This window comes from Anolis sagrei, chromosome 5, assembly GCF_037176765.1.
Source record: "Anolis sagrei isolate rAnoSag1 chromosome 5, rAnoSag1.mat, whole genome shotgun sequence".
Taxonomy (NCBI): Eukaryota; Metazoa; Chordata; class Lepidosauria; order Squamata; family Dactyloidae; genus Anolis; species Anolis sagrei.
This window is the reverse complement of record NC_090025.1, coordinates 37,741,464-37,764,625: the sequence shown is the minus strand read 5'-3', so window position 1 is coordinate 37,764,625 and position 23,162 is coordinate 37,741,464. Positions and strand designations below refer to the sequence as shown.

Sequence of the window (23,162 nt, the reverse complement as noted above, 5' to 3'; positions counted from 1 at the left end):
TTTTTTTTTTTTTTACCAGGAACCACTCTTCAACATTAGTACCAAAAGGATTATGATTCAGTTTTTGGTCAACTTTAGATTTGGTTTAGTTACTTGGGGTGCTGATTCAGAAAATTGCATTGGATAGACCACATCAGCTCTAGATTCTGATACAGAACATATGCCATCCTGTAGTCGCTATCTGCTCGCCCACAGAAAACCATATTTAATAATCTAGAGCTCAAACATTCTAATTAGTATAGCTTCTGGCAGGGATTTTTAGCCCAGTTCTGGCTAAGGAGGTTTCAACCTATATTATGTTTTTTCATTGTATCTCACCTGAGATTTGGTGAATGGGTTAAAATGCCTGAATGTGTGCCTGTGTGTGTAAATGGTGGAAGAAAGCAAAATGTATGCAGTAATTCATAATTACAAAAGATAAAATAAAAATATGATTCTCCGGGCTCCTCATCAAAAGAGAGTTGGTTATATCTGACCCTGTGGGATAGAGGCAAAGCCAGTTTCAGCTGTCTCCCAAGGTTTTTTTTTCTAATCTCATTCAACTGGTATGATCTTTCTTGGAGCCGTTTTATAGAAAATATGTGACCCTCAGATGTTGTTAGACTGTAGCTATTATTAGCCCTTTTCTTCAAAACTGATAATGAGAAATAATGTTAGCTGCAGTTTAACATCTGGAGAGCCATATGTTCCCTATATAGCAGTGATGGATTGTTGTCACCTGATTGTTGGTCAATATATCACATCATATGTGAACAGTGCAAAGTTGCTCTCTCTGGATGGTCCATACAGGGGTGTCTACGCTAATTTCCATTGTTCTTATGAATCCACAATGAGATTATTGCTAACAAGTAAGCAAATTGTACAGCCACTGTTCCCACAGAAGTTATGGACTGGTCAGTGAATGAGCAGAGGTGTCCCTTTTGTTGCCTTGAGAGTATAGAATAAAGAGAAAAGTGTTTAGAACTCTGCAACTGGAGAAAGAAAAGCAGCTGTATGGATAGACACTTTTGACAATACACAGACAGTCCCAGAGTTACAAGCATCCAACTTAGAAAGACTCATAGTTAACAGGTGTAGTACATATATTGGCTGGAGTTATACTTCAAAAATGTACCTGTTGATACTTACATACAAATTCAACATAAGAACAAATGTACAGAACCTATCTTGTTCATAATTTCAGGACTGTCTATATTGAACTAAAGCTCCAGAATCCTCTAACCAGTTGGACATCATAGGCCCCATAGTCCCAAAAGCAAAGTTTTCCAATCTGTTCATTTGCTTCCGTGTTTTTCTTCTCTGTTTCATAGTCTGGGTATTTTTTTTTCTTTTAGTTTATCAATGCATCCATTGGTTCTTGAAAAAGCCATTCTCGACCTAACAATTCACCTCTGTTAGTGCTCTTTACCACATGGCAGTCTTTTTTCATCCCTTTAGGTGCTACATTTTCCCAGTACCACGTCTTCCAGCAGTGTTTGACATGAGGAACTTGAACAAATAGGAGTGAGCCAGACTATTTCATATTTTATACTTTGTAATTTTGGTTATGTTGAAGCACTGTGTGGAACCATAGATAAATAACCTGCAGTCTTAAATGATGGTGATTAACCTACATTTTTAGCTATAGTTTTCTTTGTATAATGTATCATATGTCTGAAATAATTCAAACCGTTAGGTGAGTCATGTCTTTTATACTCCCCAATGCCTTTGTGCTCCATCAACACTCTTCCTAAGTATTGGAATCTCAGGATACTCTTATTGGAGAATAAGCAATCTATTAGCCTTTTAGGCTAGTTATTATTATTTATTAGCTAGTCTTACCATTTCCCATATATTGAAAGGCAAATGTCTATAAAGAGGAGATTCCTGTATTTATGTAGCTTGTTTGCATGATCTAGAACAGTGGTTCTCAACCTTTGAGTCCCCAGATGTTTTGGCCTACAACTCCCAGAAATCCCAGCTAGTTTACCAGATGTTAGGAATTCTGGGAGTTGAAGGCCAAAACATTTGGGGACCCACAGGTTGAGAAACAATGATCTAGAACCTTTTAGTTTATAGGACGTAATTTCTTGGGCTCCCTCCCATCATTAATTGTTTAGATAGCTACAAGCAATTTAAAACACAATCTAGAGGTGCTAAATATTTTTAATTTATACTTCTTTTTGTAGTATTGTGGCATTTTAACAGAAGATTAGGATGTGACATACCTGGTCCTCCAGATGTTGTTTGACGACATCTCCCAGCAGGCCTGGCAACTGTAGCTAGTAATGAGAAATGCTGGAAATGGCAGCTTGGCAACATCTGGAGGATCACACATTGCCCACCCCTGCTGTAGATGATATGTAACCAGGCCTCTGGGACTTTGGAAGAACAGCTTGCATTATCTATCTGATAGTGCCTCTGGGAGGAATTGCAATATAAAATATGTGATGACAGTAGCAATCTTGGGTTCATACTATTTAAAAACTCCTTTCTTTTCTTAGAACAATGGTGAAACTAAAAGGCAGTCATAAATTCTGAAATAGATTTAGTTAACAGTGTTGGTGTGATATATGCCACTTTTGGCACTGGGCTGAGTCATTTTTTAATGACCTACTACTGTTTAGAAGGTGAAAAAGACTTGAGACAGCAGGAGAATGAATGGCAGAAAGAAGCTATTTGTTTAGGGCTGAAGGTGTAAAGGTGAATTGCAGTTATACATGGAGAAATGTTTGCAATATCCCAAAATCTAAAGGTTTAGAAAGAAGGAGAAAAGTATGCATAACAGTATGCAGACATGGAAAATGTATAATGAACACATTAGCTGAGTCTGAACATAAGACTAACCTGGGAACCTGGCTCCATGAAGTGCAACTTAGTCCATGGATTCTGTTTGTGTCCACTTTGTGTTAGCAGTTAAACAAACTAGGAATAATAATAATAATAATAATACACTTTATTTATATTCCCTTCTCCCCTAGGGGACTTAGAGCAGATTACAGCATTTGCATGCATAGGCAAACATTCAGTGCATTTACAATACACAATACAATGAAATACACAAAGGCAAAGGCTTTTCCTTTCATTTCTGGCTTCTGGAGGTGGTGGTCATCTATGGCTCTGTTGAGGTGCTTTCTACATTTTCAAGCCAAGGAGCCTGCATTGTCACCTCCTGGTTGTGTGGCTGGCAAGATTGCTTGGAGCATTTCTTTGCCTTTTTTGCTGGAGGATTACTAAACTGGGAACCTGACTCCATGAAGTGCAACTTAGTCCATGAATTCTGTTTGGGTCCACCTTGTGTTAGCAGTTAAACAAACTAGGAATAATAATAATAATAATAATAATAATAATAATAATAATAATAATAATAATACACTTTATTTATATTCTATCCTTCTCCCCTAGAGGACTCAGAGCCTTTTTCACTGGAGGGGTACTAAGCAGGGAACCTGACTCCATGAATTGCAACTATCATAGTGTTAGAAGAGACCTCATGGGCCGTCCAGTCGAACCCCCTGCTAAGAAGCAGGAAAATCCCATTCAAAGCATATTTTCGATCTGCCAGGTTGGCAGGAAGTGACAGATGGGAGCTCACTCTGTCTCATGGATTTGAACTGCCAACCTTTAGGTCAGCAGTTCAACAGCACATTGTGCCACTGCAGCTCAAGGAAGATGATAGATTTCTATTATGTGTAAACCTAGCATCATGGCTTATTTCAGTCAAGCAAACTAGGCTTCATAAACCAGTTTTAAAACAGGGTTGTGGTATCTTTGTGTTTGTTTGCATGCATTAAACCAAAGGATAAATCTTTCCCCCTCCTGTTGTATTTATTCATCCATATGGGCATAGTGGGAGCAAACAGGTTGCACACATTAGAATGCTGTTCATTCACATTGTGGTTTATTAACCCAGGATTTGTGGTTTAACTTATGTGAATGCAGCCAAGTTTAAAAAGGTGTGGCTTAATTTTTAGCAGAGTAAGTTTGTTATACAAAAAGCAATGTCACAAGTACATAGGAAAATATGAAGTAAGGTTTAGAGAGTTGAAGTTTTCTTTTTCTTTCTGTCTTGAAACTTCTAAGTGACTTCAGAGCTGGAATCCTTTTCATACTGAAACTTTAGACCACGGAGAGGATAACAACTTTTTTTTAGCAGTTGTTAGGTATGAAGACAGTTCAAGTTATAATATCCATCAAGATACAAAGAACACTGTCATGTAACAATCAGGGTAGGAATTGAGGAAAATAGACATCCATATTTCACACTTAGGCTAAAATTTTCTTCTAACCTTTGGTGGGTGCTAGAAAAGCAATGGAATGGTGGAAGAAAAACTGTTTTTAATATATTTTATTAGCAATTTATATGGTATAGTAGGAAATTTAGAGTCACCATGGTGTAGTGGTTGAAAACACACGACAACAAAGTAGTAAATTGCTTCTTGCCAATCTTCCCCTGCCATAGACAATATTCAGTGATTCCAAGTGTAATCAGATAATAACTATCAAATACAAACAGAAGCAATAGTCTGTAATCAATATCCAAATAATGCTTATCATAGCTTCCTAAAGGTCAAATGGTTCAACAACAGGCCATATCTGGAATTTGCAGGCGACATATATGTTAGAAATGTATGCCAGTGGGCTCAAAAGCTATTTTAACTCTAGAACAGCAAATTTTGAGTCTCAGTTTTGCTAACAGTGTGGAAAGAATACATCTTTTAGGGTGCTTACATGAGCAATAATTAAATTCCATTTTTTAATTGGGTCTACTCTAGTTGGAACTAACATTGCACTTGGCTTACTTTGTTGAAAACTTAACATTTCACAACTGTAGAAATGTTTATGTATCTGTGCAAAGAGATATATCTTCCTTTCTCAATAGTCCTTCATATTTCACTGCAAGTTTTTGTTTCTGACACTGCTGTGCTATGAGCCAATTTGGAAAGTGAAATCTTGGGCAATCTTTTCAACATAAAGCACGCACATACAGAGAGAGTATCAAATGCTAGGAAGGATGATGTGGCTGCCATATATAGTAGTGCTAAAAGCTGCTGTGGCCATAAATCAAGATGGTATATAGAAAAAGAACTTTCCTTGATTTAGGATGTTTTATGATCTAGAGAAGTACTTCGTGAGTGGAACAGAACAAATAAGGGGAATGCTTTAGTTTTGGAGTGCATGTTACCATAAATGGAACAATGTTATCTTTTCTATAATTTTACAGTTTTAGCACATGTCAGAGTAGAGTCTACTTCTATATGAATGCTTACTGTTTTAGTATAGATTATAGGCCTTTGAAAACTTGGAAGACCTGGATATAGCATGTTATTAATCTGGAAAAGGATGAAAGAAAGAGAAGTATGTTTAAAAAGGGATTACAAAATAAATAGAATTGGTAAGCACTGAAATTCCATGGTTACTCTTACTCTATTAGTGTCCAAGTACTTTACTTAGACTACCCCCCACAGGCCGAGAATGATAGACTTCAAAGTCTTGCAGGTGGGTACATAGGTGGCTGTAAAGCCCTGTTGTTGACCCACATGTTCTTCCACAGTGAGGCCAACGGTTTCCAGATGGAAGGTGGTCCTAGTCAGGGTTGGTTTAATGTGCTTTCCTCTTGGCACGTTTCTCCCTTTCTCCCTCCATCTGTGCCTCTTCAAATTCTACAGCACTGCTGGTCACAGCTGACCTCCAGCTAGAGTGAACAAGGACCAGGGCTTCCCAATTCTCAGTGTCTATGCCACAGTTTTTAAGGGTAGTTTTAAATCCATCTTTAAATTTCTTTTCTTGTCCATCAACATTGTTTTTGCCATTCTTGAGTTGGGAGTATAGTAACTGCTTTTGGAGACGGTGATCAGGCATTCAGAAAATGTGGCCAGTCCAGCAGAGTTGACGTAGGAGCATCACTTCAGTGCTAGTGGTTTTCGCTTCTTCCAGCACACTGACATTTGTTTGCCTATCTTCCCAACAGATTTACAGGATTTTTCAGAGGCAACACTGATATAACTGTTCTAGGAGTTGAGTTTGACATCTGCCGACAGTCCACATTTCGCAGGCATATAACAGGGTTGGGAGGACAATAGCTTTATAAACAAGCACCTTGGTATCCCTATGGATGTCCCAGTCCTCAAACACTCTGTGCTTCATTCGGAAAAATACTTCACTCGCAGAGCTCAGACGAGGACCATCACTTCAATGCTGGTGGTCTTTGCTTCTTCCAGCACACTGACATTTGTCTGCCTGTCTTCCCAAGAGATTTGCAGGATTTTTCGGAGGCAGCGCTGATGGAATTCTTCCAGGAGTTGCATGTGACACCTGTAGATAGTCCACGTTTTGCAGGCATATAGCCAGGTTGGGAGTACAATAGCTTTATAAACAAGCACCTTGGTATCCCTACGGATGTCCCAGTCCTCAAACACTCTGTGCTTCATTCGGAAAAATGCTGCACGCACAGAGCTCAGGTGGTGTTGTATTTCAGTGACAATGTTGACTTTGGTGAAGAGGTGGCTGCCAAGGTAACAGAAATGGTCAACATTTTATAATATTACACCATTAAGCTGTATTTTTGGCATTTCAGAAAGATTGGCTGGTGACTGCTGGAAGAACACTTTGGTTTTCTCAATGTTCAATGAGAGGCCAAGCTTCTCGTATGCTTCTGCAAAGGTATTTAGAGTCCAAGTATGAACATGTTAAGAGGAAAGTGATCTATTTGAACTAAGTTCCCAGTGTATCTTGGCTATGGCTATTGAAAAAGAAGAGGATACCAATAAATGCAGTATTCTGCATAAATTGAAGGGTGTGTGTGTGAGAGAGAGAGAGAGAGAGAAAGAGAGAGAGAGAGAGAGAGAGAGACTGACCTGCTCTTCATAACTTCTAGGTTGTTCTCTTTTAAAAAAAAACAAGCATTTCTATTTTTCATTGTATTGACACTATTAGAAACCATGCAGAATGTTAGAAGTCATTAAAAGATGAGTGTCTTTATCTGCAAATTATTATCTCAGATTAATCCTATATGTGTCATACAACTTGAAAAGCTAAGTGACATTCTGTTGTCCTGGGAGGGTGTCCTAAGAGTTCTAGAATGGTCTGGATCTTCCCTTGCTAGAGAGCCTTTGACCTCCCTGTACAGTGGTTGCCTTATCAAGATATCCAGAGGCAGAAGTGGTGATCCATGAGTGTTTTATTTCAGGGGACTTATACATTAGCGAATTAAAGGCATTCGGATTCTATTTTAAATGCCATGGCTGCATCCTGTGGAATCCTAGAGTTCGCAGCTTATTTAGAATTCTTAGTCATGGAGTACCAATGGAATGACAGTGAAAGTGGAATCATATAATTACAGATTTTGAAATGTTCTCCGTTTGTTGCAGATCATGGCACAGAAATCTTTAAAAAGGGGGGGGGGTCCAAAAAAAGAAAAAAAAAGCTTTGTTCTTTTCTTCCTCTTGATCTGTCAACATAATCTGACCAGGGTTAATGTGGTGGAATAATGTGGTTCTGCCCCAGTTCATCTTGTTTCTTCCAAGGTAAGGGTGTGTAGGCGAACAACTCAGAAACACTCTGAACTCGTCAGCTTACAGTATAAAATTCTTACTTCATTTGATTTCATCCATCTTTGGTTTGTTTCACAAAAGAACAGAGCCTTAATAAAAAAATATTAACTGTCCACAGAACTTACCAAGACCTGTGAACTTGTATTTGAGTAAAATCTGGATATATCTGTTTTAGTGATATTGTACTGACCCATTAAAATAAAGAGATCAATTGCAAAAGTTGTTATAGACTCAGACCTACTTGTGTATACTCATGTATAAACGAAGGTCAATGTTTTAGGACCCAAAATCATAGATTTTGATATGAACCTTAGATTAGTGAAAGGTAAAACTTAGAAGCGTGTGACGATGGATGTAAAGTGCAAAAAAAGCAATGCCAGAGAGCTTACAAAATTGTAACAGACATAACTGTTCGTGCTCACCCCAGAGGCTGGATAGATGAGGAGGAACCTTAGTAAATGGTGGCTATGCAATTCATGGGAGAAAGAGCCAGGTATGGGCAGGGCTTAGAAAATACAGAATGATTTTGCAGAAAGGCAAAAGCACTATCAAATCAGGGGGCAACTACCCTTGACTGCTTCCACCATCATTTGCTCACCCAGACATTCAAAAAAGTGAAAAAGTGCCAATGAGGCTATGAGAATAGAGGGGATCGGTGCTTCTCTTAGGTTCTTCAGGGACAGACAAAGCTCTGATCTTTTATTCCTCTACTCCAATGTTTCTCAACCTTCCTAATGCCGTGACCCCTTAATACAGTTCCTCATGTTGTGGTGACTCCCAACCATAAAATTATCTTCATTGCTACTTCATAACTGTAATTTTGCTACTGTTGTGAATTGTAATGTTAATATCTGATATGCAGGTGTATTTTCATTCTCTGGACCAAATTTGGCACAAATACCCAGTATGCCAAAATTTGAATACTGTTGGGGTAGTCAAATTAATTTGTCATTTGAGAGTTGTAGTTGCTGAACTCCACCAATAATGGAATTGATCCAAACTTGGCACACAGAACTCCCATGACCAACAGAGAATACTGGAAGGGTTTGGTGGGCATTGACCTTGAGTTTTGGGGTTGTAGTTCACCTACATCCAGAGAACACTATGGACTAAAACACAGGTGGATCTGGACCAACCTTGGCACGGATACTCAATATGCCCAAATGTGAACACTGGTGGAGTTTGGGAAAAATAGAGCTTGACATTTGGTCATTGTAGTTGCTGGGATTTATAGTTCACCTACAATCAAAGAGCCTTCTGAACCCTACCAATGATAGAATTGGGCCAAACTTCCCACACAGAACCCCAGTGGCCAACAGAAAATACCATGTTTTCTCATTATCTTTGTGACCCCTTTGACACCCCCCCTCCCCCCCAGGGATCCCAACCCCCAGGTTGAGAAACACTGTTCTACTCTGAGGAAGAGTTGGTTTCTTTTTCTTTCATTTTCTTTTTGGATAAAAGTTAAATTACAGTACTCACATTAACTTTTGGATAAGTTTTGATTAATATTTCTAGAATTACACTCAAGTATTCATAGTAAATTAAAGGCAGTAGAAAGCGAGTAATATTAAAATTGGAATTCAAGATACGTAAGAGTATAACACCGGGCAGTGTGTATTCATCACAATTCTGCATATGTGTTGTGTATGTATCAATCAATCCAGCACAGCAATAGCATAGAAAGAGTCCTCAAAGGAACACGAGTGAGTGTTAAAAAGTGAATTTTAGCTGAAGAAATTACTTACTTTCATTTGGTTATCAATCCACAGACCTATTTTATTATTTTTACTGATGACTTTGGTTGGGAAGTAGGATGTTGGTGAAGTCTGCAGATGCAGTTGTAAAGACTTGTTGTTAATATAAAGAGACACTGGGAGGTTATGCAGGATGAATGGGATGACCTCATGGAATGGAATAACAGAAATGGAATGTAATTCAATAGCACTCGGTGTAAGGTCATGTATTTTGGGGGCTAAATAATTTAGTATCCGGTTTTCTAGTAGTACGGAAATTAGACTACAAAAGCAATCTAGTGATCCTGGTGAATGAAGCATAGTCTGGTGTAGTTGTAGAGGAAATGGGGGATGTAGGCAAGGCACTTTTCAGCGGAATAAGAAATTCCAGTGAATAACTACAAGGCCTTTGTTGGGCTGTCCAGACTTTGTACAGTTCCTCTGTGGTTTCACGTATCCTGTCTTCATGTTTTCAAGGACTATGTCAATGAAATTAATGAAATTATATGTAAAAGGTAGTTCAGTCAATAGAGGAAGTGGGTCTGGTAGCACTTACATTCTGTTAGGGAGTAGTGCTAATTTAGGCTTCTTATACATTATTATTATGCCTTTTCTGTAAGTCTTCAATGTAAAAACCTTTACTCCTCCATTGTCTGCAACTTCCTTTTATATCTGTCAAGGGAAATCCTTTTATTGCAGTAGTACATTAAATTCTATGCAGATTTTTGTACACTGTTCCTTGTTCGTATGAAATATATTTGCATTAGGATGGAAGAGATGCATTTTTAACAATAAATCTTGTTCATCCAGACATTCATGAGCTAACTTTTGCAAGCTTCTCAAGATTTCTACACAGGCGGTGTTTCTCTGTGTGAAAGTGAATTGGGAATTCTGATAAAATAAGGAGCTGAATAGGCCGATTGAACAATACAAAGTCAGTTTCCTTGCATTTCTCAATAAGTTTTTGTAAGCTTAAATTAACATTTGGCCAAACAATCTTAACAGCCCAGCTGAGGTGGTTCCCCCTACTCTGGAGAAGCATGACTTTTTGAGATTTGTGCTTTCTAAGGAGCAGTGTCAAACACAAATGGCAAGGCCATTGTTTAGAGGAGTACAGTTAGCCCTCCACGTTTCTTTAGGCTAGGGCTGCAGAACCCTGCAAAAGTGAGAAAACTGCAAATTGAAAACCACTATTTCTAATTGGTAAGAACACATCCCTAAGAATCTCTAATCCTCCTATGGTAATACTTCTGCAAGAATGTTACCATAGAATCATCGAGAAGGCCCAACAAATCACACCAAAGACCCTAGAGTTATTCTCTCTAGGACTCTAGTGCACTTCTGTGACAGAAACAGATCATTCTGGATGACCTAAAGGTTCCTAATCAAATCCACAAATCATTACGTCTACACAAATGTGGGGAATTGACTCTACATCAGACATGGGCAAATTTTGCCTTGGAGCCTCATAGTGGGCCCAGCCAGGAGGGCTGGACTGGGCCAAGAGATGGATGGGCACACTGGGTGGAATGGACACAGGAGCGGGGAGGGCTTGGGAGAGGGCCCAAGGCATCCTCAGGTTGTCCTGGCATAAGGATGGGGCTACTCACTCCATCCTTATGCCAGGAGGAAAACAAGATATGTGGCGACTACCCCGATCCTCCTCCCCCAATCTTCAGGTTGTCCTCTCGGTATTATGCCGGGAGGAGGGCAAGACAGGCGATGTCAGAGAGCTCTCACCCACTGCCTTTTTCCTTGGGCCTTCCTCCCAGCATAAAGATGGGGCTGCTTGCACTGTCCTTATGCTGGGAGAAGGGCGAAACATGTGGTAACAGAGAACCCTCCAGAGGGCTTATTTATTTTGCTGAACCAAAAGAGTATTAATAGAAAATAGAGATAACTTCCTAACCGCATCTAAAGCTCTTGAACAGAATCAAACTTGCTTACAGAATTGGAGAAACAGGAAGTAAAGAAAACAGAGGTGTCTTACCAAGTCTGTTAAATTACCAAACTTGCAGTTGCCTTCCCTGTTATAGAGTAGATCGCTCCTCCATGCTTTCAAGAATTATTATTCATGGTAGATTCCAATGTTTCCCTGAATGCTACAGAAGAGAAATCACATAGGTCATACCCAATGTCTTAGATTCCATGAGAGCATGGCCCTACTATCTGAAGTATCCTTCATCAAAATGTCACGTATGTTTCTGAACAGGGTTTCTTGAAAAAACAAACTCAGACATTCATAGCAATAACTGGATGTCTATTATTATTATTATTATTATTATTATTATTATTATTATTATTATTTCTATTATTTCTTACCTGCCTTTCCTTATGGCTCTAGTTACAGAACAATTGCATACCAAATGACTTTGATTTTTCTGAGTCATCAAAATATTTTGCACTTGGACCCATGGTATCTGCTGGGAATTGTTCTAGGACACCCTCTCCCATCACAGATACCAAAATATGTGGATACTCAAGTCCCATGATATACAATAGCATATTAAACAGATTCACCTATATAAAATGGCAAAATACAGGTTTATACTTGGAAATTCTGTTTTTTTAATATTTTTGAACCGTGTTTGGTTGCATCTGTGGATGCAAAACACATGGATATGGAGGGATGACTGTAAATTATTAAGTAAGATAAAATTTATAACAGATTTTTAGTGTGCTGACAATAATATTATTTATGTGGCGTGTATGTGAGAGAGAGAGGTGGGGGGGAGAGAGAGAGATTTGTAAAGATAGGGGGTAAAAAGTGTAAATATACTTATCAATCAGCATCAAGTAATAACATCAACTTTAACAGCTGTGTTTAGTATTCATTTGCTTTCAACAAACATGGAAAACAATGACATATCTCTTTTCCTGAGCCTGATGTTTTTATTCTAACATCAACCCTCTTTGAGGACTACACTTTGCTGGATCTCCACTTAAACAGTGTTTTTTAGTTTTACAGTCTCATGACATAATGGGATTTAAAACCAACTCCACCAGTTTTAATTTCGCACTCTACTCACTGTATGAAAAATATTTTAGTCCAAATGCTCACGTGCTACCAGGTGATGTAAAAGTTTTGCTTAGTATCATAGAGTTGAAGAGATCACAAGGGTCAGTACTAAATCAAGTCAATATATATTTTCCAATTTGGGATTTTCTGGAAAGCACCTAGCACTGTAATAAACAGCACTATTTAAAATCCCTGTGAGATGCAGCCATTTCTGAAAAAATGCAAGACTAGGGATAATACCTATACACATAATAAAAGTGAAAATGTGTATGTGTGTATGTGGCGAAGTGTCCACTTACACAGACAGTCTCCCACCTCCACAAACAGGCTATAGTTCCAAGTGCTGAGAAGCCTCCAGAGGCACTGAAGAGGTTATAGAGAGCACCATGAACATGTAGCTCAAACCCTGCCAATGTCCTCCTCAAACACTATGGCCTACCACCCAAGGAATGCTTTCAGTCGGGGAGAATTTCATCCTAGATTTGACATGTTTCCTCCACCACAGGCAGGCACCCCAGGGTTCCTTGTGTGATATTTGCATGGCCCCACCCACTGCCTTTCCCTTTAACCTTTCCTACCCTTTCCTATGGCACACAGCAAACACAGAAGAATTGATCAGCAACTGAACAGAGCAAGCATGGAAACAATGAATACAGTTTAAATCAAAATACACTGCCTCTTACCATAGTGGAGAAGATGGCCTTCTGTTGGCTGTCCAGGTGCTAATCATCTGTAGTACCTTCAAGGCTAATATCTTGGAAGTCCTTTGTAGTGCTTTTGAACCAAATTTGAGCAGGAGGTCAAGGGCTAATGCCCTGCATATTGGACAGAGACACACTATAGCTCCCTGATGCTAGTCTGTAGCTGTTGTGGCAAAAAGTGAAGGGGACTTGTCAGTACATGCATTGGGTCCCGGAAAATATTGTGTGGCTATGAGTACAACAGCAATAAGATTCAGCAGCTTTCAAGATACTTCTTATTCTTTGAAAAAAGCCAGAGCTTTGTGGAGATGGTGATATTTCAAGTAACCTCAGCCTTCATTCCATTTACCCTCACTCTACAAATCTTTTCCGCCCCTCCCACTTGAACATAATTTGGTTTGATGGCCTACTGTCTGCCCTATTTTCTAGGCGTTATTATTATTTTCCAAGACCTAGCAGAGCCTTCAAGATGACAGCTACCTCTTAAGGGAGCCAAAATATTTATATGATGCAAACAGGGTGGGGAGTAAACAGTTCATTCAGCATTGAAACCAAGATGGCATTTTTTTTTAAAAAAAAAACAAAAAACATTATTTTCTCCAAAAGACGATTTCCTTGCAAGAACAGATGCATTATTGAGGAATCCACTGTAAAGGCCTGAGGTCACAATGCAGTTGGAGGTTAGAAAATGAGCTGCTGGATGCACTCAAGCAAAGGCTTAGAGGGTTTTCTTTACTATGTGATTTCTTCTGTTGTAATGCATAACACTGTGACCTTGGGGAACTGACAGTAGCTGTAATGCATTTGTAATAACATTCCTTTTTTGCTGATGGAATTCAATCTGTGTTTTAAAACCTCAGTCAAAATGCTCTGATGCTGGGACGGGGAGGCAGGATAACAACCTGGTTTTGATTGTAAAAGCTGTCCAGCTTGCATGGAATGATTTCAGCAGCTTAAGGATACCACATTTAGAACTGCAAACTCCTCAATTCTGAATGTAGTATCCTTAAAATAATAGAATCACAGAAACATATAGTTGGAGGAGACCTCATGGGCCATCCCGTCCCATGAGCAGGAAAATTGCATTCAAAATATCCTTCTTAATAGTGTTTACCTATTAATTTTCAGTGACTTAAATCTGTGATGTGAAACTATTGGCCTCCATATGTTGTTAGACTACAGCTCCCATGAGCTCTAGCAAATATAACTGATAGTGAAGGATTATGGGAATTGCAGTCCATCTAAATCTGAAAGACCATGCTCCTTTTTTAACCAGAGATGCAACACTACTGAAAATTTTGAAGCCATTGGAAATAAATTCAAATTCTCTTCCCTGTTTTGGGGGAGAAATTGTTATCTCTAGAAAATATTACCACATATTACAGACTGAAAGTCCCTATTGTTAATCTAAGAACATAAGATATTATAATCTTGTTTTGCGTAGGATCATAGTGTTTTGTATAGTAAAACTTTATCCAAGAATAATGAGATTCAGTTTCCTTTTGAAAAATACTATTTTTTTACAAATGGAGTTGCAAGATTTGCAATGGTAAGAAATTTCTTCTTTCAGGTTTTTAAAAGGAAGCAAAAAAAAACACAAGCAAATATAAACAGTAAAACCATGCACATTAGTCATATCTAGTCATCCATGGTTTCAAGTAAACACAAAACACTCTGTTTCATAAAAGAAACTGATAAAAGAAAACATAAACTAGGAATTGAAATGAAAGATGTACATTGTCTTCCATAATAAAAGTGTTTCTGTTACATAGTTCCTAGAAATAATTTGAGGGAAGGATAATATATGTTTTATGCAATTTATCTGTCATTTAAAAAGTACTGCATAATCCATTTTTCTCCACCCAACCCCCATTTTTCCAGAAAAGGGAGAGGAATGATTTCCTGGTTTTTTTTCAGAGTTTTCCCCATGCCTTCACATCTCGATCTTAGCTTACAGAGTGTAGGAATTCTGTTTCTGACCAATTACTCCCAAATAGGAGCCAAATAAAATGTGTAATACAGATCCTCCAACATGCGAGTGTGGAGAAGAGCAAACCACAGACCACCTATTACAATGCAGTCTGAGCCCTTCCACATGCACAATGGAAGACCTTCTTATAGCAACACCAGAGGTATTTCAAGTGGCCAACTACTGGTCAGGGGACATTTAGTATAATGTCAAGTTTTAAAACTCTGTGTTTTAAAATACAGTACATTACAACTGCACCCTTGGTTTGCTTCTGATACAATAAATAAAATAAATACAGGTCCTCAAGAAAACATGTTATTGAAAACATAGTAGATGAATTACCAAAACAAAATTACATTTTAACAATACATTGGGTCTTTCATTCATGTGGCCTGTCAATGGGTCTGTATCACTGGAAGTGGGTAGTGACTCACTTCTTTGGTATGGTACAAATGTTAGCTATGCTGATTATATTTTTCCTGTTTGTTAAGGATATAGTAGTACTATAGCATTATTCATCTCAATAGTTATGTTGAGTAATCAGAACTTTAGATCTTTCAAAAAATTACCTTACGGCATGATTTTAGATTACCACAATGATACTGTGTTCCATAACCTTGTAACACATCTCACTAAATTTGGTGGAGGCTATTACGATATTTAGCATTAAATGTTTAAGTTGTCGTTATCCATTTGTGTTACTTTTGTGGTGGGTGTGATCTGTGATTGGGCTGATCCCCATGTGGGCTGCCCCAAATCCCCCTTAGGGAGATGGTGGCGGGGTTTAAAAATTAAGTTATTTTATTATATTTATTTTTGGGTGGATTTATGCTTTTTGATTTTGCATTGTTATTAGTTTAGTATCATAATCAGAGATGAATTATGTCCAAGGTTTTTGGTGTAAAATATTTTATCCTGTGATGAAATAACACTGATGATTTCATCTGAGTTCACTTCTTTACTGCACACTTTAGGTGTATTATGGTGACTCTGGCTTGCTTTTGCTCTATCTCACCAATGTTTAGCTCTGCCAATGAAAAGAACTGTGATATTAGGACTTGTCCAGATTTTCTGTGTGAGTTTTTCGGTTCTGATGGTGCTCGCACAAGGAACAATTTGAGTTTAAATACCGTAGTGGCTGCTTCATACAACCAAGTGATTTACAGTGACAGAGATTCTGTACAGCTGTGTTTGTACTATTACTACTACTAGTACTAGTAGTAGTAGTAGTAGTAGTTATTATTATTATTATTATTATTATTATTATTATTTTACTTCTTACCCACCTCTTTTCGTGGCTTGAAGTAGGGCAAAACACAGTTAAAAACACATTATAAAACAATAAGTAAAATTCATATATTAAAATGTATACACCTACATGTGTGTCCTTGCATGAAAGAGAGAGAGAAAGAAAGAGAGAGATGCTTCCTAAAAGAGGGTATTTTCCACTGCCACTTTGGGGTAAAGCTGGGTAAGGGATCTAAGCAGGCTACTATTATCATGCAGTATAAGTGAGATGAGTCACTTTCAGGTCATTCCAACCTCGGTTTTGCTACTTAAAGGATTAAATAATTTGAATGGTGGAACAAATTCAACTGTTGATCATTCAAGTTAATTACTTGAAGTTTTTTGTAGTTCTGGGTTATCTCAGAAGGGCAACATGCATTATTAGCTTCTCATCCAACAGGCCAAGGAAATGAGTGGGAGTAGCCAAAGGATACCATGAGCTTGCAGTTCTTTTCCATAAACTTCAGATGTGGAGAGTTTCCAGACAATTGGAGAACTGTCAGATATATAAAATTGCTACTGGAATTGTAGCCAGTGCTGCACATTACAATAATAACGCTACTGGTATTATGATACATACATATCACATTCTTACTGACATTAAATCCCTGTGTTTACTGTAACATCATCGGTAGCTGCATGTCCATAATATAGATATGAATGTAGCTGTTCTCCACACCTTAACCTAATATTAAACAAACAGAACCCAATGTTGACAAACTAAAGGGCTGAATCAAACGTTAACACAGTTTGAAAGGAGGCCAGCAATTGCTAACAATGGCAGGAAAAGCATTTCCCCTCGTCTGTTTTAGTGCATAAGGTGGAGGGTGGAATATCCTTGGCTCTCCGGATGTTTTTGACTTCAGCTTCCAGAAAACCCAGCCAACATGTCCGTGATAAGCTATTGTGGAGAGCCAGTAGTTTAGACAGCTAGCACCAATTTCTGCGTATGTACAAGCACCACTGCACAGGCATAATGGTCAGGAATCCAGATCCACATAGAATATAATTCCAAAAGATGTAGAAATAGAAAGTGTATATTTCTGTGTAACAACCCTATTCTTTTTTCTTTTTTACTTTTTACAGATGTATTCTCCTTCCCCTTCTTGGAGCCAAGGCCCCCCAGCAAAGTCTCTTCCTTCTCGTAGATTCAATAGATGAAGGTTGTAACATTGCAGAAAGCGACCAAACATCTACAAGCATGTCTGGAACTATAGCTGAGCTTCTAGCTAGTCACTATGAGTTTTTTCCTCCATGGTTGCTGCTCCTGTGCTCTGCCCGGAAACAGAGCAAAACTGTTACAAAAATGTTTACCGGTGAGTATACAAATCACAACTATATTCACTTTTATATGTTCACATGGAATCCCAATTGTTGGGGTGGGAGGGTTTTTATTGGAAGAAGACACACAATCCATAAGCCAGCCTGGCCCATGCTGGGATTTGTGGGAAAATTCTGGGATTTATAATTCCAAGCTCTGGATGAATTTGCTCCCAAAACCTTTTTTTGAAAATGAAGAAATGTTTTACTTCTTTCAAGAATTTCCACATTCCTGGTGTCTTAATGTAATTAATGGTGTTTCCTGTACATAGAGTAGATTTTGTAATGTTCCTTTTCAAAACTTGTTATAAAAACAGGGGAAGAGGGACAACTGACTCAAGCAGCACTTTATAGTCTGGTTTATGTAGCATGATCTTTCATGGTTATTCATCTGGTTGTTTAGATAATAACAGAAAATGAAGCCACGTGTTTTAAAACATATTTTACATACATTAAAGTGGAATAGAAAGTAATGATACAGAAAATGTGTACTTTTATGATTGTCCTGAATAATAAATAATAATAAAACATTATTTATATACCATCCTAATATAATAATATTTTATTTATATACAGTGGCGTCTCACTTATCCAACATAAACGGGCCGGTAGAATGTTGGATAAGCGAAAATGTTGGATAAGAATAAGGGATTAAGGAAAAACCTGTTAAACGTCAAATTACATGATGAATTTACAAATTAAGCACCAAAACATCATGTTTTACAACAAACTGACAAAAAAGCAGTTCAGTACACAGTAGCGTTATGTAGTAATTACTATATTTATGAATTTAGCACCAAAACAGACACATGTTCTTTCTTTCTCCCACCCTGGACATTATTTCGGGTGGGAGGCAGACTGAGTTGGATAATACAGAATGTTGGATGAGCAAAGGTTGGATAAGTGTACCATCCTATTTCCCCAAAGGGACTCAGGGCAGTGAACAACAAAGTCAGCAAACATTCAATGCTGTACAAAATAAGAAAAAAAAACACATAAATAACCATCCAACCCAAAACTTCATAGATCCATATTTAAACCAAAAATAAGATCATTATGTACCATTTACAATTCCACAGTAATCCATTAAGAGAACAGACAAATGAAATATGGTTAAAATTTCAAATTATAAATTATTAAATTAACTATAAAATTAACTACCCCCAGCAGCCAGGATGAGTAGTCCATATAACATACTACGCCTCGTCTTTATATGCCTGAGCACATAAGAAAGTTTTTAATTGTTTTAAAAAGTAGGTTAAAGAGGGAACTGTTTTTATCTCTTTGGGGGAGGGGCTGTTCACAGAGAAGACCCCTCTCTCGTTCCCACCAACTGTGCTTGCGATGGGGGTGGGACCTATCTCCCCAAAGGGACTCAAGGCGGTGAATATCAACCTGACAAGGTTTAAGTTCCTGCACTATTATTATGTTTATTATTACCGTATGTTTATTTATACCCTTCTTTTTCTCTCTGTAAAGGAGATTCAAAGCGGCTTACATTAAAAGCATTTCAATACAATTTAAATTGTACAAATATACAAACGGTAAAACGGAATAAAATATAAATGGTATTAAAATTCACAGTTAGAATTCATAAAAACTTATTGAAGATATAGTCAGAGCTAAATTCACAGCACTCTGACTTGATCTTAAAAACCTTCTTCTTCTTCATTATTCTTTACCTTCTTCCTATAAAGTAGTCCAGGAGGACAGAGTTTTTGTTCTGTCTTTAAATATAATATCTGTGTCCCATAGCTCTCTCTGCTACACCAGAATTCCCCATTGTCCCTGGTTGTTTCTGCAGTTCCTCTCAAGATGACAACAGGGATTGTGGTGGAAAATAGAGATCTATGGGGCTAATACAGGATTCCTAGCCTTAATACCCAGAGGACACTAAACTCTGTTTGATCTTGGAAATTAAGAGAGGGCCAAGGCTGGTTAGGACTTGAATAGGAGCCCACCAAGGAATACCAGAAGCTGTTGGCTATGTTTGTGGAAAATGGAGATCTGTGGGACTAATACAGGATTCCTAACCTTAATACCCTGAGGGCACTAAATTCTGTTTGATCTTTGAAACCAAGAGGGTCAAGGCTGGTTAGGACTTGAATGGGAGCCCACCAAGGAATACCAGAAGCTGTTGGCTGTGTTTCAGGGGAAGGCAGTGGCAAACCACCTTCTGGGTATTCCTTGCCTAAGAAAACCCCATTAAATTCATGAGGTCTCCCTAAGTCAGCAGGCAACTTGAAGGCACATACATCAAAACAGAAGGTTCTATGGCGCTTTTGGGTAATTTGTTTGTTTTCATATATGTAGGAGCTTTCTGTATGCTTTGGGAGCAAAAAATGTTGGAAAATTGCGTCTAAAATTGAAGTGTGTGTAGAAAGGGGTTGAGGGGAGTTGAAAGACTTCAGAAGCCACAAAAGTGGGATGCAGTGTTACATATAACCCACAGGCCTTATGTTATCCATCCCTGATGTAAACTTTTAAATAGTTTTCTGGGTGGATGCTTAGCATAAATCAGTTTTTCAGAACCAGGGGTGAATTCCAAACATTTCTGATTTATTGTTTCTAGATTTTGGCAGTCTGTGCGACTTTCAGAGGACCCTGGAAGCAGATTTTTATTGTTAGGAAAGGCTATCGTTGTTCTTTGTTTCATGACAATGTAATAATAATAACATTACTTTATAATGTGTTACAACTAGGTTCTGTCAGAGATAAGTGCTGTGTTATCTTATGATGTATCTCCAGGGCATTCCATAGCATTTACTTGAAACTATAGAAGGGTGAATTTGACATGTCTGTAACAAAAAGGAAATTGAATTGTCTATTCCATTCTCTAGTCTTCGATGGTCTTCAGTTTCCATCACTTGTCAGCCAGAATAGAGCCTGGACTAATCTGCATTTCATAATAATGACCAGGTTTTTCTTCTCCCTAAAAATTGGATTTGTTACCTTGTTTTGGGCGAGTGAAAGCTGCATTTTGCAAGCTCATTGCATGGGTGTAACTGTATTTGTTCATGAGAACATATTGTTAGCAAAGACTTTTGGGAATCTTTTACAACTTGTTTATCCAGTTTCTGCTGAATTGTGAGCTCATTTTATCACTCTGCTGCTATTGTTCTGGGATTTTTCTGAAATGCAGAGAAGCATGAAAACTGGATTCTTGGCTTTTTTGTAAAGCCTACTTGTATTGAGGCAGTGATTTGAATACTACTGAAGGTATAAGAAACCTGGTCTAGTACAACAGGTTGTGTTTTCATTCCCTCTAGAAATTCCTTGATGTCTTTCCCTTTGAGCTAAAGTAATGATAGGTTACTTGAACGAGTGAAGGTTTGTGTCAGCTTCAGAAAGGGGAAATATTTATGACCCCACCAGAGGGGGTGGGATTGAAGGGTTGAAAAGCTTTCTCCCCATGCCGTAGTCATAGTCTTGACAGTTCAGTCAATGATAAGAGAAATAAAACTTGGATGTATTTAATTGTAATCATGCATCTAACAAATTGGCTAATTTGGTAGTTTACACTACCCTCATTAACCTATGTCTATCCTCTCTATATATGAGCAGCTGATAAATTCTGTTACAGTACAACTTTGCAGAAAGAGAGCAGAATGATTTTCAGACCCTTCGGTGGTTGGTGGCTTCCATGTTAGTAGGGCAAATAATCTTCTCACTCAGGAAACAATATAACTGAGTTATGACTTTTAATTGGTGATTTAATTATAAGTCTTGTGTTGATATTAACATGTAGATGCCCTGTTCTAAACCTCTGAGGTCTCAGTGATTATCTGATCAGCTGAATGGGTGCCAGTGGCAATTCAAAGTTTTAAGGAGCTATCCAAGGTTCTGAAACACTAGTCTTAATATTCAGCACTTTGGTTGACTAGTTTGCATCGTGTTTCCTCTTAATGTTTTGCAGACTTTGAAAATAAAAAATATATATTAAATGACTGATCTAGACACAAAATATGTGCAAGAAAATAGAGTAAATTTATAAGTGACTAATCCATGGCCTAAATACCCTATAGGCACCAGATCCCTGTCTGATCTTGGAAACTAAGCAGGGTCAACTCTCATTAGTCTTTGGGTGGGATATCACCAATGAATACCAAGTGCAATAGATTTTATTTCAGAAGAATAAACTGGCAAAACCAACCCTGAGTATTCCTTAAAACACCTGTATGAAATTCATGAATTTACCATAAATTGACAGGTTAGTTGAAGGCGCATGCACATACATACACACAAAACCTTACAAGGATTTCTTTTTATAATAATATTACATGTACACTCAGAAACATGTGTATGCACACATGTGTACACACACACACACTATTTGCCTTTCAGGTCATAGCAGTCCAAATTTGATTTTCTTCAAGGTGAACTGTAGAATAAGTATTAGAGGTTGCACACCTCAAGCTTCTCCCTTATCTAGCCAAACTCAGCTGCCTTTTTTCAATCTGTCCTCATCTCAGAAACAAAAAAATAGCTAACAATTGAAGACTCTTACTAATCTTATAGTCAACATGCTAGCACTTGTATCTTTGTTTAGATATAGCGGAGAGTCCAGAACTTCCAGAAGAAAGTAAGCAGTTGGTTACAGGGCAGGTTCAGTTTATTTAGAGGAGATGTAAAAGAAAATGTTTGTAGGGAGTATACATACTTGTAAAAATGGGCATAGCTGAATTCATTTCAATATCTATATGACCTAATGTATAATTCTTAACATATTTTATTCATTGCTTTGTAAGAGAGAAAGTGATTATATTTTAGCAGATCATAGGTATATGCTTAATTTGCTTTTCTAGGATTTAAATTTAACTTTCTGTATTAAAAAATAATAATACTTAAATTTAAAATGAAATCCTATCATTTTCTAATTAATCATTACCTTTTTATCTAGTTTCAGTGACTGATTTTCTCACCTGGTGTGTTTTTTTTATGTCAGGAGTGACTTGAGAAATTGCAAGTCGCTTTTGGTGTGACAGAATTGTCTGTCTGCAAGGACGTTGCCCAGGGGACACCCAAATGTATTATATCCTATGGGAGTCTTCTCTCATGTCCCTGCATGAGAAGGTGGAGCTGACAGACCGGAGCTCATCCTGCTCCCCAGATTCAAACCGGCAACCTTTCAATCAGCAGTCCTGCTGGCACAAGGGTTTAACCCATTGCACCACCAGGAGCTCCTAATCTTTCTGAAATTAATCTGAGGTGACTTGGGAGCCCGTTAAATGAAATATAGAACCTCTGGTTAGGTGTTCTGTAACAATAAACACACAAAAATTGGAACATAGAGGCAGCAACTTATGTTGTTAATTTGTACAGCCTTTGGGGCAGTGCAATGAGGCAATAATAGGAAACCTACTCTGCTGATCAGAGCCACCATGGTGTCTTGAGATAGTTTTAAACAGCTGATTTTAAAGTAGATATAACTGATTTTAATGATGTGTATATTTATATTTTAAATAAATAAATAATCCATTGATATTCAAAGTTTCACTTGCCCACACTCCAAAAAATGTTCATGGGTTTCACAACAACCTCCATTATAAATCTATGGTAGAGTCAAAATAAAGGGTTTGCTATTATCCATGGTTTCAA

The 23,162-nt window shown here is 37.9% G+C and overlaps 1 protein-coding gene across 2 annotated transcripts in view; it reads left to right on the top strand.

Annotated features, from left to right (window-relative positions):
* Positions 1-23,162, top strand: part of ANKRD50 (ankyrin repeat domain containing 50) — a 68,810-nt gene that overhangs the window by 20,008 nt on the left and 25,640 nt on the right. Inside the window, exons 2-3 of one of the 2 annotated variants that reach the window (XM_060778962.2) lie at positions 1,438-1,503; positions 17,331-17,560. In XM_060778962.2, the coding sequence (XP_060634945.1) occupies positions 17,446-17,560 (115 nt within the window). In that variant the 5' untranslated portion in view covers positions 1,438-1,503; positions 17,331-17,445. The remainder of the gene's footprint in view (positions 1-1,437; positions 1,504-17,330; positions 17,561-23,162) is intronic. The other variant, XM_060778960.2, reaches the window with a different exon arrangement.